The following is a 16,208-nucleotide window of genomic DNA, read 5'->3' on the forward strand; positions in this document are numbered from 1 at the left end:
TTGTTTTGATTTCGTAGGAAATAATGACGACAACTGTTTCTTGAGCATTTTCTATGTGCTGAGCACTCTGATAACTTTAGTGTATTACTTATTTAATTTTGACAACCATTCAAGTATAAGTGTTTTCATCTCATTTAATGGATAAGGAAAACTGGTTTGACAAAATTAAGCATGTTGCCCAAGGTCATACAGCTGCTAAGTAAGTATTAAAGCTAGGATTTAGATTTAGGTCATCTTGACTTTAACCCCTGTTCTTGGAGGCCCTACCGTCTACTGCCTGTCTTTTCATCGCCTGGGGTTTCTGTGAAACACTACTCTGTTATTGAGTATGTGTATTTATTTTGTGTTTATTCTGGAGAAGAGGCATGGTATAAAGTTTGATACACTATGGGGATACGTTATATTTGCATTATGATCTAAGTCAGTGGTGTTTAAAGTGTGTTATTCACAAACTTTGTTAAGAGACATGGTGAAATAAGCACAGAGATAAAAGTAAACATTTAGAAACTTATAGCAATTTAATATTACTGCAACAACTAAAGCACATGATTTTATATTTTAGAAAAGAATTGGTCAGTGATGGATTCGGTGGAAATACTGATCTTTCACTACAGATAGTTTGAGAAGTATTGACCTAAGCCATTATAAAACAAAATATGGGGGAAAATGACTGAGAACTGCAATTTGTATGTATATATTGGGTGAAAGGCTTAAAATGGTGTATCTTTACACTTCTTTTCTGATATATAATGACTAATTTTATTTGCATTAAAGTCATTGCGGAATTACAACTAAATTTTTAGTCTTAGGATTTGACTATTGTATTAGTTTTCATGCTGCTGATAAAGACATACCTGAGACTGGGCAGTTTACAGAAGAAAGAAGTTTAATCGGACTTACAGTTCCACATGGCTGGGGAAGCCTCACAATCATGGGGAAGGCAAGGAGGAGCAAGTCACGCCTTAATGGATGGCAGCAGGCAAAGAAAAAAAAAAAAAAAAAAAAGCTTGTACAGGAAAACTCCCCCTTATAACACCATCAGATCTCACCCACCACCATGAGGATACCATGGGAAAGACCTGCCCCCATGATCCAGTTACCTCCCACCAAGTCCCTCCCACAGCACATGGGAATTCAAGATGAGATTTGGGTGGGGACACAGCCAAACCATATCAACCATCTTTTCACATGAAAAGTAATACTGCAGCTCTGCTGATGAAACTTCTGCAAAATGTCCGTTCTCATTTTTCAGCAATTTAAGATTTTGCTTTTAATATTTTGTTTTATATGTTTGATATAAACATATATCAAACAAACAAGCTATATGAAGTCTTTTTAATCGTACTTAAATATTTAGGAATTTATTGCCTAAAAAAAAGTAAGAAAGTTCAAATTAATTACCTGACCAAACTTTTTAGCTGTAGATGCATACAAGACTTATAAACCTTACAAACATAGCTGGTCATTATTAATTGACTTTTTTATAGCAAATAAGATTATCTGAAGGATGTGTATGTTGAGATAATATTGCTTAAAAATTATTAGGCTGATAAATGACCCCTATTTTTGTTAATAAAAATTACTACTAAATTGCTTGGCAGGTTAATCTTCCTCATGCACTGAATATTATATGTCTTCAAAATGAATGCTATTTTATATCTTATTCTGGAAATCTTGCTAAGGAAGGAAAAAAAATGTTCCTGCTGATAAAATTTATGCGTGTGTTTTACTCTGTCTACCACAAGTACATTCTTAAATTCATTGATTGGATTTTAGTTATTTTATAGGAATTTTATGTGCTTTCAGAAAATCCAGTCAAGTTGATATTTTCCCTGAGTTTAATTTGGTTTTGCTATCCTTCTGATTTCTGAGAAACAGAACTAGAAATGTTTTAGGTTGTGTTCACTCTAACCTTCATTCCATATATGTCACTGTTGGTATTTAACTGTTTTATTAGCTATCAAAGTTTATGGCTTTACTTGTTTTAGTGTGCTAGTCTTTTGTATCTGACATACATACAGGTATTGCTTTGTGTGTATGCTGTGTGTGTGTGTTTATGGTTAAATCTAGTATTTAAAAGTTTTAGAAACCATGGATTGATAATGAAATAGCTTGTATCATTTTTAATTTATTACCAGTCTTTAACTATTATGTTTAAACACTTTGATCATGAGTCCAACTGTAGCCTCACTATTGTAAGTTATGTGTTGTCCAGCATAGAGACATGTATAAAACATAGTTCCTGCTCTCGAACTTTCCTGGTAGGAAAATTGCATAGCAAATCCTTAATATAAAACAAAAATTAATTTGATGTGCAAAGTTAAGATTATTTTGATTCACATATTTAAGTTCATATTTATTGTGAGTTCTTCAGAGTACTTCAAAATACTGCTTTATGTTTGATTTGCTGCTCTGAGTCCAAAGCATGAAGGGACAGTAGTGTCCCTCCCACCCCCGCCCATCATATTCACCAGGGATATGTTTTAAGACCCCCCTAATGGATGCCTGAAACTGCAGATAGTACCAAACTCTAAATTCTGGTTTTTTTTCTATACATATATACCAGTGATAAAGTTTAATTTACAAATTAGGCATAGTACTCTTTCTTGCACTTTGCAGCTATTATTAAGTAAAATAAGGACACAAGCACTGTGCTACCACAACAGTCAGTCTATAACCCACACAGCTACTAAGTGATTAATGAGCAGTTATCATCTATAGCATGGATACACTGCACAAAGGGAGGGTTCACTTTGTTCTGAGAGAGATTTTGTCATGTTACTCAGAATGTTATGCAATCGTAAAACTTACGAATTGTTTATTTCTGGAATTTTTCATGTAATATTTCCAGACTGTGGTTGATTGAGGTTAACTGAAACCCCACAGACAGCGAAAATGTGGATGGGGGTGGGGAAGAAGTACTGTATGACTGTGTTTTTCCCCCCACATAAACTTTATATTATTTTAAGTCCGTTAGCAATCAAATATCAAGTTTTAAAGAGAAAAATAGATTAACTATCTTATTTTGTTCTCTACTCTCATCGTCCCAATTGGGAATGAAAGTATCATGAGGTCAGGGATGTTCTCTCTAGTCAGCACCCAAACATAGTGCTTGGCACATGGTATGCTGAAGCAAAATCATTTCATGTCAAATGAAATCACATTTAAGGTGACTACTCTCTCCAAAGATAGGCTTTGGGACTTGTTTTCATTTTTGTGGATAAAATAATTGAAGTAGAGAATTGGGAAACTCGTATTGCCTCTCTTTGGCACAACCTTAACCAAGGAAATTTTGATTTTATAAATCAATAGATTTGTAGCTTTTTTCAGTACAAACAGATTTTACTTATTGGCTATATTCTCTAGTGGTTTTTAACCTTTTTGTTAAAAAACTATTGTTTGAGAATATTATGAAAGAAGTAGACTCTCCCCAATAAAATGTAAGACATGTAAATTTCACATGTAATTTAAGGTGATTCATATGTTTTGAGTATGCAGTTCACCTATTTAAAGTATGTAATATGGGCTGGGCATGGTGGCTCACGCCTGTAATGCCAGCACTTTGGGAGGCCAACGCAGGCAGATGACGAGGTCAGGAGTTCGAGACCAGCCTGGCCAGCGTGGTGAAACCCCATCTCTACTAAAAGTACAAAAATTAGCCAGGCATGGTGCCAGGCGCTTGTAATCCCAGCTACTCGGGAGGCTGAAGCAGGAGAATCGCTTGAGCCCAGGAGGCGGAGATTGCAGTGAGCCGAGATGGCGCCACTGCACTCCAGCACTCCAACCTGGGTGACAGAGTGAGACTCCGTCTCAAAAACAAACAAACAAGCAAAAAAAAAAAATATATATATAATATGATATTCAGTATATTCAGAATTGTGAAACCATCTCTACAATCAATTTTAAAACATTTTTGTCACCCCAAAAAGAATCCCTGTATTCATTTTGGGTTCATTCTCCATTTCCCACCAATTCCTCTTTTCCTCTTCTCCCCCCACTCTAATCAACCACTAATTTACTTTGTCTCTATAGATTTTTCTGTTCCTGTCATTTCATATAAATGGAATCATATACTATGTGGTCTTATGTCAATGGCTTCTTTCACTTACAGTGTTTTCAAGGTTCATGCGTGTTATAGTTTGTATCACTATTACATTCTTTTTTATGACCAAATAATATTCCATGGTATTTTAGTTATTTGTGTGTCAGTTGATGAATATTTGGGTTATTTCTTCTTTTGGCTATTATGAATAATGCATCTATGAGCATTCACACAAGTTTTTGAGTGTACATATATTTTCATTTCTCTTGTGTCTACACCATACGTAGGAGTGGAATTTCTGGCTTATAGTAATTCTATGTTGAACCTTGGAGAACTACTACCAGACTTTTTTCCAAAGGAGCTATCCCAATTTATGTTCCTCCAGCAGTGTATGAGGGTTCCAGTTTCTACATACCACGCTTATTGTCTATCTTTTTTATTGTAACCATCCTAGTAGTCATGAAATATTGTGGTTTTGATTTGTTTCCCTGATGATTATGTGGAGTGTCATTTTACGTACTTGACCATTTGTACATTTTCCTTTTAGAAATGTCCATTCACATCTGTTGCCCACTTTTGAATTATTTGTCTTTTTATTATTGGCTTGGAAGAGTTTTTTATTATCTAGTTTAAGTCTCATCAGATATATGGAGGATATATTTTCTCCTATTCTGTCAGTTGTCTTTTCACTTTCTTAATGTTATCCTTTGCAACACGAAAGTTTTACTTCTGATGAAGTCCAATTTATTTTTTCTTTTGTTGCTTGTGTTTTTGGTTTTTAATTTAATTTTATTTTGTTTATTTTTTTGAGATGGAATCTCACTCTGTTGCCCAGGCTGGGGTGCAGTGGCGTGATCTTGGCTCACTGCAGCCTCGGACTGCCGGGTTCAGGTGATAGTCCTGCCTCAGCCTCCCGAGTAACTGGGATTACAGGCATGAGCCACCACACCTGGCTGATTTTTGTATTTTTAGTAGAGACGAGGTTTCACCATGTTGGTCAGCCTGGTCTTGAACTCCTGACCTCAAGCGATCCGCCTACCTCGGCCTCCTGAAGTGCTAGGATTACAGGCATGAGCCACTGTGCCTGGCTTTCAGTTTTATTTCTAAGAAGACTTTGCCTAGCCACAGGTCACAAAGATTTAATCCTATATTTTTTTCTGAGTGTTTTATAGTTCTAACTGTTACATTTAGATCTCTGATCTATTTTAAAGTAACTTTTGTGTAGATGTGAAGGAGTCAACTTTGTTCTTTTGCACATGGGATATTCAGTTATCCCAAACTACTTGTTGGAAAGACTATTCTTACCTTGGTTGAATTGTGTTAGCATCCCCTAAGGCCCACTCTTAGACCTTCCTGTAGGTCCATGCATCCAGCTCTAGAGAAAGGTACCAAGTTAGTTAGAAGTCAGTTAGGATACCAGAAAAATTAAAGGGGAGCCACATTGGTTTTTAAGTAGAACCTTAATTCAATTATTCCTATTACCCTAGATTATGTATTGCTGTGTAACAAATGACCCCTGAACTCAGTGGCCTATAACAAAATCTTCTGTAGGTCTTGAATTTGAGAGACTTAGCTCATGTATTCCTGGCTTCGGGTCACTCATGAAGTTATAGTCAGGATGCCAATTGGGGCCACAGTCAAATTAAGGCTTGGCTGAGGATGGAGGATCTGCTTCTAAGGTGGCTTACTCACATGGCTGTACAGAAAGCTTCAGCTCCTTGTCACGAGACCTGCCTTCTCCATAGGGCTCCTTGAAAGTGTCTTCATGATGTGGCAGCTAGCTCCCCCCAGAACTAATGATAAGAGAGTAAAGAGGAAACCAAAGTGCTTTTATGACCTGTTGGCCATTACACATTGTCTCTTCTACCCTATTCTTTTCATGAGAAATGAGTCACAAAGTTGACCCTAAGGTGCTGGGGGATTGGGAACCACTTTTTCAAAGAAATATCAAAGAATTTGTGGATTTGTTTTTTTGCTTTAATAGAGGCAGAGTCTTGCTCTATCACCCAGTCATATTTCATTGCAGCCTTGAACTCTTGGACTCAAGCTATCCTCTCACTTCAGCCTCTTGAGTAGCTGGGACTACAGGTGCCACCATGCCTGGCTAATTTTTTTTTTTTTTAGAGACAGGATCTCACTGTGTTGCCAATGCTGGTCTTGAAACCTTGACCTTAGGCCATACTCCATCCTCAAGCCTCCCAAGTAGCTGGGATTACAGGTGTGAGCCACTGTACTCAGCTGTGGACATACTTTAAACCACCACATGTTCTTGTCAGTTTTATTCAAAGTAAAGTCTAATTCCAAACAGCTAATGGGCCTTCATACTAGATGTCCACTTATTACTTAATAAAATGATCTCCGAATCATTTATTTGTTTTTCTTTCTTCCCCTGTGTTCTTGAGTCTTCCAATCTAACCAGACTTAATGTATTTTAGGATCAAAACAAAGTAGAGGAGCATATATATATCAGAAATGTTACATAAACAAATATGACAGAGAAATAACATGATTCTAAATTGAAATAAGTGTAAGAAAATTTTCTATGCTTTTACTTACTAAATTTTCACAGTCATTTTTCCAATTCCTAGGAAGGAACACACAAATAGTTATCTTTCAGGCTGTCTTTGAATACTTCCATGACCCTGAACACTAGCTGAGGAGAGTTTCAACCACTGCTAACAGTAAGGAACATTTTCAAGTTAGTCATTACCTTTGTAGTAAGATCATATGAACCCGTTTTAATACTTTGTAACCTTGGTTCCTCCTGCAAACTCTTTTGTAGGTAATGACTTTACATGAGTTTGGAACTGGTCTCTAGTGGGAAGTTGTGGGAGGATGAACACAGAAGAGCTGGAGTTATTGAGTGACTCCAAATACAGAAACTATGTAGCAGCAATTGACAAAGCACTAAAGAATTTTGAATACTCCAGTGAATGGGCAGATTTGATATCAGCACTTGGAAAACTTAATAAGGTATGTCTGTATTATCCATTTCATAAAAGGAGTAAAAATTAGAAATCTGTGTTTGTACTTGTTAGATTTCTCGAAATCTTGAAGTAAGAATGCAAAAACATAAATGAACCTTAGATTACTCTTGGTAGTGCTATTTTTCTTCATGAGTTGCATGCCTGTGTAGTCAAGCATATTGTTTAGGCTTTGGAAGTTTTAATTCAAAGAAATAACAGTGCTTGAAAAATATAGTTATCGCCATGATTATCAGCTATAAAAACAGAAGAGAAGGAAGCAAATATGCTAACTGTGAGGGCTAGTAAATTTCTGTAATGGAGCATCAGATATGGTGCTGGAATTCCTGGCAGCAAAATGAAAACCTACAAATGGAAAGCAGTAATTCCTGTGTTCTTTCCAAATGATGTATACCAACAAGGAAACATTTTCTATCCTGGCAAGCTATAGTTATAATTTGGTACTTTTTACAAAGGCAAGTATATACAAGCAGTTGCTTATGCCTTGCAGCTTGTCCTTGAGTAATTCTTCTTGAGACATGTCTTGTTTTTATTCAGTTATTGTTGTGGCGTCATTGATCAACTTCTGGGTCTTCATTTTGACCTTTTTATTTTTTAAACATCAATTTTTTTTACCGCATACCCATAGTTAAGGTTTTTTTAAAATTGTTATTGAATGGGAGTGTTTCTAAATATTAAAGAGGTTACATAGGAAAGGAGTGGCCTTCCAATAACTTATTTTATTTTATTTTATTTTATTTTATTTTATGTTATTTTATTTGAGACAAGGTCTTACTCTTTCACCCAGGCTGGAGTCCAGTGGCATGATTATAGCTCATTGCAGACTCCTGGGCTCAAGGGATCCTCCCACCTCAGCCTTCTGAGTAGGTGGGACTGCAGGCATGCCACCATGCCTGGCTAGTTATTTTTTTAGAGATAGAATCTCGCTATGTTGACCAGGGTGGTCTTGAACTCTTGGCCTCAAGTGATCCTCCCACCTCAGCCTCCCAAAGTGCTGGGATTACAGGCATTAGCCACTATACCCAGCCTATCAAATAGCTTAACATACAAATTAGGAAAGAAGTTTGTCTTAAAATACATACTAAGATGTGTGGGGAAAAAAAATACAGATAGTTTTTCCTCTGCTCTCACCACGACAATCAATGCAGAAGATTTCTATAACCCTAAAACAAGTGGTTATTTCTCCCTTACCAGCAAGCAAGCAGTTCTACAGTGGATACCAGCTGGATGTGCTGCAGTTCAATTTGGACACTATCTACCTGGAGATAGTATCAGATCCCACAGGTTGAGGGCTGAGCCTCATAAGACTGTCCTCCTGTTTTGATGCCAATCACAAGCCCTAGTTTGTTTTACCTGTGCTTCTGATCAACTGGCTATAAAGTTCCACAATCCTTTCTTTAGCTTTAATTTGCTAGAGCGGCTCACAGAACTTAGGGTACTGGTTCATTATAAAGGACATTACAAAGGATACAAGTGAAGAGATGCATAGTGTGAGGTGTGGGTGAAGGGACGTAGAACTTTCATGCCCTCCTCAGGAGTGCCACCCTCCAGGAACCTCCGCATGTGTTCAGCTGGCCTGGACACTCTCTAATTATCCTTTTGGGCCTTTTGAGACTTGATTGGATAGGCATGATTGAAGCATGGACAGCTGTGTAGAAATGTGATAGGAAAGAAAAGATATGATGTAATACTAACAGACTAAGTGGGGGAACCCAGCAAGGCCCGTCAGATTTTTCTTGGCCTCTCTACAGCATTCCTTCCTTCTGGGTATGGGGCAGGACCCCTTCTGAAATGGGGGTCTTTGACCTACAATGAGACCAAGTAGTCCAGAGAATTTTGTTACGGCGAGCTCCAGACAGGGGAAGATTCCTGCCTTAGGGAGAAAAAGGAGATGAGAAGAGGGCAGGAAAAGTCAGAGAGAAATTGTTTTCTGAGGCCTGCTTCTGGGGCCCAAAGTTCCCCATATTATAATAAGGGCTGTGGGAGTTATGAGCCAGGAACCATGGATGAAAACCTACAGACACACTCTCACTCACAATACCACACCAGGACACTAGTTTTCAACCTGATATGACAGATAATCACTTTGATATCATAAAAAGAAAAGTTACCATTTTCAGTATGTCAAGGATTTGTCTTAAAATTTGATTCAGAAGCTTCTCTTTGACGTTAGAACTTCTAACATTTATCTTTTGAAGTTTGAATAATTCTTTATTCCTTTACAACATCCACAAGAAATTCCATCTAAAAGTACAAGTTTGCTTAAAGGTAGTTAGGTTCTTTTTTTCTCTAAAGAGTTCTGAAGAGTCTGTTTCTGAAGATATACTGGAAACTCTTTTTAAAGGCAAGTCATTAAATGATGGAAATTAATTTGCCTAATTAGGTACATAATTAGTTTTTTAGATTAACCAATATTCACAAAAATAGATTTCATGGTATCTAGATAACTCAAAGAAGAATACCCAAGTTGTTTATGAAACTTAGCCAAAATTGTGATGGAACAAGGCAAGGATTGCATGTGTGTGTGTGTGTGTGTGTGTGTATATATATATACATATATATATACGTATACATATATATACACATACACACTCATATATATATGCTCTTTTACATATATATACTCTTATACTGCCTTTGATGGTCATTTCATATATTATGGCAAAGAAACACAATTACTTTTGCACTAACCTATTATTTCAACCTCAGTTTATTCTGTAAAATAAGACTTTGCATATTTCTTCTAAATTCCAGTTCTAACATAGTCTGTATTCATTCTGAGTCTTCACTTTGTGACATTCTATCAATACTTGATTATAATACTGACTTCTAGGTTCAAACTAAAGGATTACATTTATTATAAGATCTTCTTTACTTAACTAATCTCCTTTGAGTGGTTGGTAAGATAGGGTCTCTGTACAGAAATTCTGCCCTGACCATTATTTCTAAGGAAATGTTATGGTTGAATAAATAAAACAAAAAGTTGTTTTGTCCAGTTAGAAAAGTCAGTTTATAAAAACAAATGGGCAATGATAATCTCATGTAGATTTTCTTATAAGCGTTAGAATTACTTGCTGTAATTTGATATACTAGGACAATGGTTGTACCTCTTCCAAGTACTGTAAATATCTATTGTGAGGCCAGACTTTATTTCAAAGTAGCAAAAATAGATTGAAGGCTGTAACATTCCATGTTAACATGTTCATGTAACATTCCAGCTGTCTTCTCACATCAAATATTAAAAATTTACCAAAAAAAATCTAAAATGCCTCTCTTCTCCATAAATTTGTTTTGGAACATATCATTTTTCATTAAAAATGTTATTCTGTTAACAGGTAACGAGTTTATTTTTTAAACAAATTAATAAAGTTTGTAACATTTCCTCAGTTTTAATTTTAAATATGGTGTATATAGCCAAATGTAGCTAACAAAACACAAAGACCTACGATGATCATTTTTTATAATACTATGCTAGAAAATGGAAGTAAAATGAATGCAATATTTTGTTTTTCTCAACTACATTAAAATGCTTTCTTCAAGGTTTTACAAAATAATGCAAAGTACCAAGTAGTACCCAAAAAGCTGACCATAGGCAAACGCCTAGCTCAATGTCTACATCCAGCATTACCAGGTGGAGTTCATCGGAAGGCGCTTGAAACATATGAAATTATCTTCAAAATAATTGGACCTAAGCGACTTGCCAAAGATCTTTTTTTATATAGGTAAGAATAATTTTACTATATATATACAAATAATATAAAGAAAATGTATTGCTAAACTATTTTATACTTTCTGCACTAAAAACTAAAAATTGAAAACTCCTTAGTGATTAGAAGTTTTCAGATATCAATATTTGTTTTGTTTTGTTTGAGACGGAGTCTTGCTCTGTCACCCAGGCTGGAGTGCAGTGGCCCAGTCTTGGCTCACTGCAAGCTCTGCCTCCTGGGTTCACGCCATTCTCCTGCCTCAGCCTCCCCAGCAGCTGGGACTACAGGCGCCCGCCACCACGCCCGACTAATTTTTTTGTATTTTTAGTAGAGACGGGGTTTCACCGTGTTAGCCAGGATGGTCTCGATCTCCTGACCTCATGATCCGCCCGCCTCTGCCTCCCAAAGTGCTGGGATTACAGGCATAAGCCACCGCGCCTGGCCTCAGATATCAATCTTAAATATTTGAGTTAAGTGATTCAGAAAAATGTAGAACAGTCTTTAATGTCTTTTTGTTTTTTATTCTTAGATATCATTTATTAAAAGTTTTCATTCAAAGTTGTTGAGACTATAGTACATTCTACCTTTTTAAGCTTGAAAACTGGCCTGAGAAAAAAATAGGATACCTTGATGTCTCAGCAGCTTTCAACATGGTTGACTCTTCTCCACTTAAAACAGTCTTTTCCTTTGGCTTTCATTGTACCACATTTTCCTGTTCAGTTACTCTTTCTCAGTCTCCTTCACCAGTCTTTCCTCCTTTACCCAAACTCCACACAGAGTTTCGTAGGGCTGATTTAGTGCAGCACCTTCTTATATTTTCACTTTGTAATCTCTCCTTAGGCAAACTTAGCCATACCCATGATTTATTTTTTATTTTAAATTTTATTGTATACATTTAAGATACACAACATGATGTGAGATACCAACAGATAATAAAACAATTACTATAGCTAAACAAATTAACATAGCCATCATCTTACATAGTTATCTATTTTTTGTGTATGTGGCAGGAGCAGTTAAAATCTATTTAGTAAAAATCCCAAATAAAATATTATTAATTATAGTCTTCATGTTGTACATTAGATCTCTAGATTTGTTCATCTGACATTTCCCATTTCCTCCTGCCCCTGGTAACAACTGTTTTATCTTCTATATGCTGACTCCCAGCTGGACATTTCCAGTGCTGGCAGCAGCTTTAAACTCCTGCTTGCTTGACATCTCCATATAGATCTTTAAAGGCAACTAAAGTTCAACCTGTTTAAAACTAAACTTTCCTCTTCTCCTGTTGACCTGACCTTCCTGCAATGTACTATATTAAAGCTCAATAAATGGTATCACCATCTATCCATTTATATAACCCTCAAATCCGAGAGTTACACTTGTTACCTTGTTTTCCCCACCCACATTTTCCCACCTCCGGTGTACACAGTCTGTTGTTCAGAGTTATGTCTCATGGTGGTTAAGAGAAGAGATGGTAGAGTCAAACTAGCTCTGTGATCTGGAGCCCTTGTCCTCACCTGTTTGTGTTTGTGTCCTCACTTGCACAACAGAAATAAGATTAACCTCATAGGGTGGTTAATAGAATTGAAAGAGTTCATACATGTAAAATGCAATGGGCAACTTATAGTAAGTTCTTAATACATGTTAGCTACTATTCTGATATATGTCTCAAATACATCTACTTCCCTGAACCTTCACTGGCAGCATGCAGTCTAAGTAAGCATCATCTCTAGCTCAGGCTTCGTCACTGGCCTAACATTCATCCACCGTCTGTTCTTATCCTCTTCTACCCTGTTCTCCACATAGTACCAGTGTAATCTTTTTAATATATTAAATAATGTTACCGTCTTGCTAAAAAGTCTATTGACTGCTTCTCAGCACACTTCAGAAAAATTAAGAAAAAGGCTTTAACATGGCTTTGAATACTTTACTTCCTGAAGTACTCTGACCCTGGCTCTGTCAGTGACCTCAACTCTTAATAAACTAAAACTAAACTACTATTCTTTTCCCCCCAGTTTATTCCACTCAGGTCCACAGGTCTCTTTGCTTATTATTACTCATTTTCTTTGCTATTCTCTTGCCCTGTAACTCTCAAATCCAGGTCTCTGATCAGATATCAGCTCCTCAGAAGACTTGCTTAATTATCATCTGAAATGGCCCTTCTTCCACATTTTTATCCCTAGTATTCTATTCTATTGTGATGTGTTTTTAGGTAGGTTTATTATTATTATTATTATTTATCCTGTTGGTATTTGTTGGACTTTAAAAAGTCTGTGAATTGGATAAAAAGGAATGAAATAATGGCATTCACAGTAACCTGAATGGAATTGGAGACCATTATTCTAAATGAAGTAACTCAGGAATGGAAAAACAAACATCGTATGTTCTCACTTGTAAGCGAGAGCTAAGCTATGAGGATGCAAAAGCATAGAATGATACAGTGGACTTTGGGGACCCAGGAGAAAGGGTATAACAGGGTGAGTGGTAATAGACTACACTTTGGGTACAGTGTACACTGCTTGGGTGATGGGTGCACCAAAATCTCAGAAATCGCCACTAAAGAACTTATTCATGTAACCAAATACCACCTTTTCCCCAAAAAAACCATTAAAAAAATTGTTTTAATCTATGAATTGATGCCTTTCACCAATTTTGGAAAATTTTCAACCACTATCTTTTGAGATTGCCTTCACCACATCTGTTCTCTCCCCACTTATTAGGTCTTCCCACTATGGCTTCTCCATCTCTTAACCATTTTTCATATTTTCTAACTTTTTGTCCTTCTGTGCTTCATTCTCAGGAATTTCTTCTGACCTGGTTTCCAGGTCACTAATTCTGTCTGTCTCTCCTTTTCTTAACGACTTAACTTTTCTTTTAAACTGTTGATATAATTTACATTCAATAAAATAAACAGATCGTAAATGTTCAGTGTGATGAGTTTTGACAAATTTAGTCAATTTCGTAGCCACCTTTCAAAATAAGATATAAAACATTCTTGTCAACCCAGCAAGTTCCCTCCTACCCCCTTCTAGTGAAAACCCCTACTATCCAACTATATGTATTACCCTTATTCTGCAGCTTAACTTTTAAAACTTTCTAAATGGTATCTTTGAAGAACCAAAAGTTCTTTATGCTGTCTTTTAAAGAAAGTTTTTTTTAGTTTAATGAAGTCTGATTTATCAACCTTTTATTAAGTAGTCCTTTTTGCTTCTTATTTAAGAAATCTTTGCTTGGTATATTGCTGCTAGAATGTAGAAATATGAAGGTGTTTTTCTGTATTGACATTGTATTCAGACACTTTGTCAAGTTCACTTGTTCTTTCTAATAGCTTTTGGAATTTTGAGATATAGTCACATTATCTGTGAATGGTGAGTTTTCTTTTCCGATTTTAATAATTTCATATCTTTTTTTGCCTTATTGTATTGACTAGGGTCTATAGTAAAGTGTTAAAGAGAGTAGGGGCAAGTATATCTTTGTCTTATTTCTCACTCCAGGTAGAAAATGTTAAATATTTTTGAAGGTTCAATCAACCCTTCATTTCTGGAATATGTCCAGTTGGCTTATGATTTAGAATCCTTTTTTTCCATCTTTGTTTAGTAGAGAATGGCTATGATTTTACATTTTTATCTAATTTTGTTTTCTAGTATATGCTAACTTTCAAATTGTTCTCTTATTCTGTTCTCTGGAACAGTTTTCATAACATTGGTATAATTATTTAGAAGGTTTTATCTGAAATTTATCTTTGTGGGAAGATTTGTAATTACAGATTAATTTCTTTAGTAGTTATGGGACTATTCAAATCTATTTATGTCAGTTTTAATAAGTTTTTTCTCTCAAAATTTGCCTATTTTTACTAAATTTTTAGATGCATCAGCCTAAAGTTCTTAATATACTGTTATCTTTGTAACATGTAGGATCTATAGTGATGTCTCCTCTTTCACTCTTGATATTGGTGACTCAAGCCATCCTTTTTTTTAATTGATCAGTCTTATCAGGAGTTTATCAATTTTGTTAGTCTTTTTAAAAACCAACTTTTATTTACTGATCCTTTCTACTGTGTATGTGTTTACTCTCTCATTTTTGCTCAGATAAGCTTTCTCTGACCACCCTATTTAGAACCTGTCTATGCTCCACTCTCCTTGTTATTCTCCTGTAACTTTTTCTCCTCTGCTGTAACATTTATCACCATCTGATATGTATGTATGTATGTGTTAAGACATATAATAACCAAGCAATTAAAATATATACATATATGCTCTCCAAAAAATAAGCTTTATGAGGTTAAAAAGCAGGGATTTCTTACTGTGATTAAGTGTTCTATTCTCAGTATCCTGAAGAACTGACAGATAGTATACCCTTAATAAATATTTGTTTAATGAATAAAGAAACGCTATTTGTTATACTCAATTCTTTGATATTTTAAAATATTATTAAACAGAAATGAGCAAGGAAATATTATTAAAGAGAAATGAACATGGATGTCTTTTTTTTTTTTTTTTTTTTTGAGACAGTCTCGCTCTGTCACCCAAGGTGGAGTACAGTGGCACAATCTTGGCCCACTGCAACCTCCGCCTCCCAGGTTCAAGCAATTCTCCTTCCTCAGCCTCCCAAGTAGCTGGGATTACAGGCACATGCCACCATACCCAGCTAATTTTTGTATTTTTAGTAGAGACGGGGTTTCACTATGTTGGCCAGGCTGGTCTCGAACTCCTGACTTCGTGATCCGCCTGCCTCGGCCTCCCAAAGTGCTGCGGTTACAGGCGTGAGCCACTGCGCCCAGTTGAGCATGGATGTCTTAAAGATAGTATGTAAGGCCAGTAAAGGTATTTTTGATAGTAATAAATAATACATTCAAAGAATGATATTAAGAAAACTGAGCATTGCTGAATCAGTGTTGCATGTAATTATCTAATAATTGGTAGATTTTCCTTTCTCAAGGCAAGATTTACATAATTCATGCCTGCTACTTTCTAACTCTTAACAGAAAGTTTAAGCAACACAGTTATTCTTCAGTTGTAGTATACCTATTTTTATCATTAGTATGTTATGTAAAATTAAATCTAGAATACCATTTCTAAATATGGCAGATATTCTTGTACACATACACATACGTTATGGAGTAAATGATATCATTGTTCTATACTTTTTTGAAGTATAACTATTTTAAAAACTAAAGTTTATATTAAATGTAGATATGTTTATTTTTAATTAATGATTTTTTCATCTCAAGGTTTATGGTTTAACATAATTAAATACAAATACTTTTAAAGTTCTATAACCTATTACATGATAGAATACCATATTGCCTCTTCAAGCTTATTTCTTTTTAATGTGATGCAGTGCACAAAGATGTTAAGAAGGCTAGAAGTGGAGTTTTGAATGCCTTAAAATATTTAGATGAGTATGTAAAGTGAGCTTTTGGTAATATAAATCTGGATTGCAGACTAGACAGATACTATAGAGCAGTCAGCATTT

At 35.7% G+C, this 16,208-nt stretch overlaps 1 protein-coding gene across 20 annotated transcripts in view; it reads left to right on the plus strand.

Annotated features, from left to right (window-relative positions):
• The window catches only part of DOP1A (DOP1 leucine zipper like protein A), a 101,332-nt gene that overhangs the window by 22,818 nt on the left and 62,306 nt on the right, over window positions 1-16,208 (plus strand). For 12 of the 20 annotated variants that reach the window (XM_055391476.1, XM_019029522.3, XM_004044336.4 and 9 more), the window contains exons 2-4: window positions 6,631-6,723; window positions 6,825-7,015; window positions 10,567-10,748. In XM_055391476.1, coding sequence (XP_055247451.1) covers window positions 6,878-7,015; window positions 10,567-10,748 — 320 coding nt within the window. In that variant the 5' untranslated portion in view covers window positions 6,631-6,723; window positions 6,825-6,877. The remainder of the gene's footprint in view (window positions 1-6,630; window positions 6,724-6,824; window positions 7,016-10,566; window positions 10,749-16,208) is intronic. The other 8 variants (XM_055391469.1, XM_055391465.1, XM_055391475.1 and 5 more) reach the window with 1 other exon arrangement.

The sequence above is a fragment of the Gorilla gorilla genome, chromosome 5 (assembly GCF_029281585.2).
Source record: "Gorilla gorilla gorilla isolate KB3781 chromosome 5, NHGRI_mGorGor1-v2.1_pri, whole genome shotgun sequence".
Taxonomy (NCBI): Eukaryota; Metazoa; Chordata; class Mammalia; order Primates; family Hominidae; genus Gorilla; species Gorilla gorilla.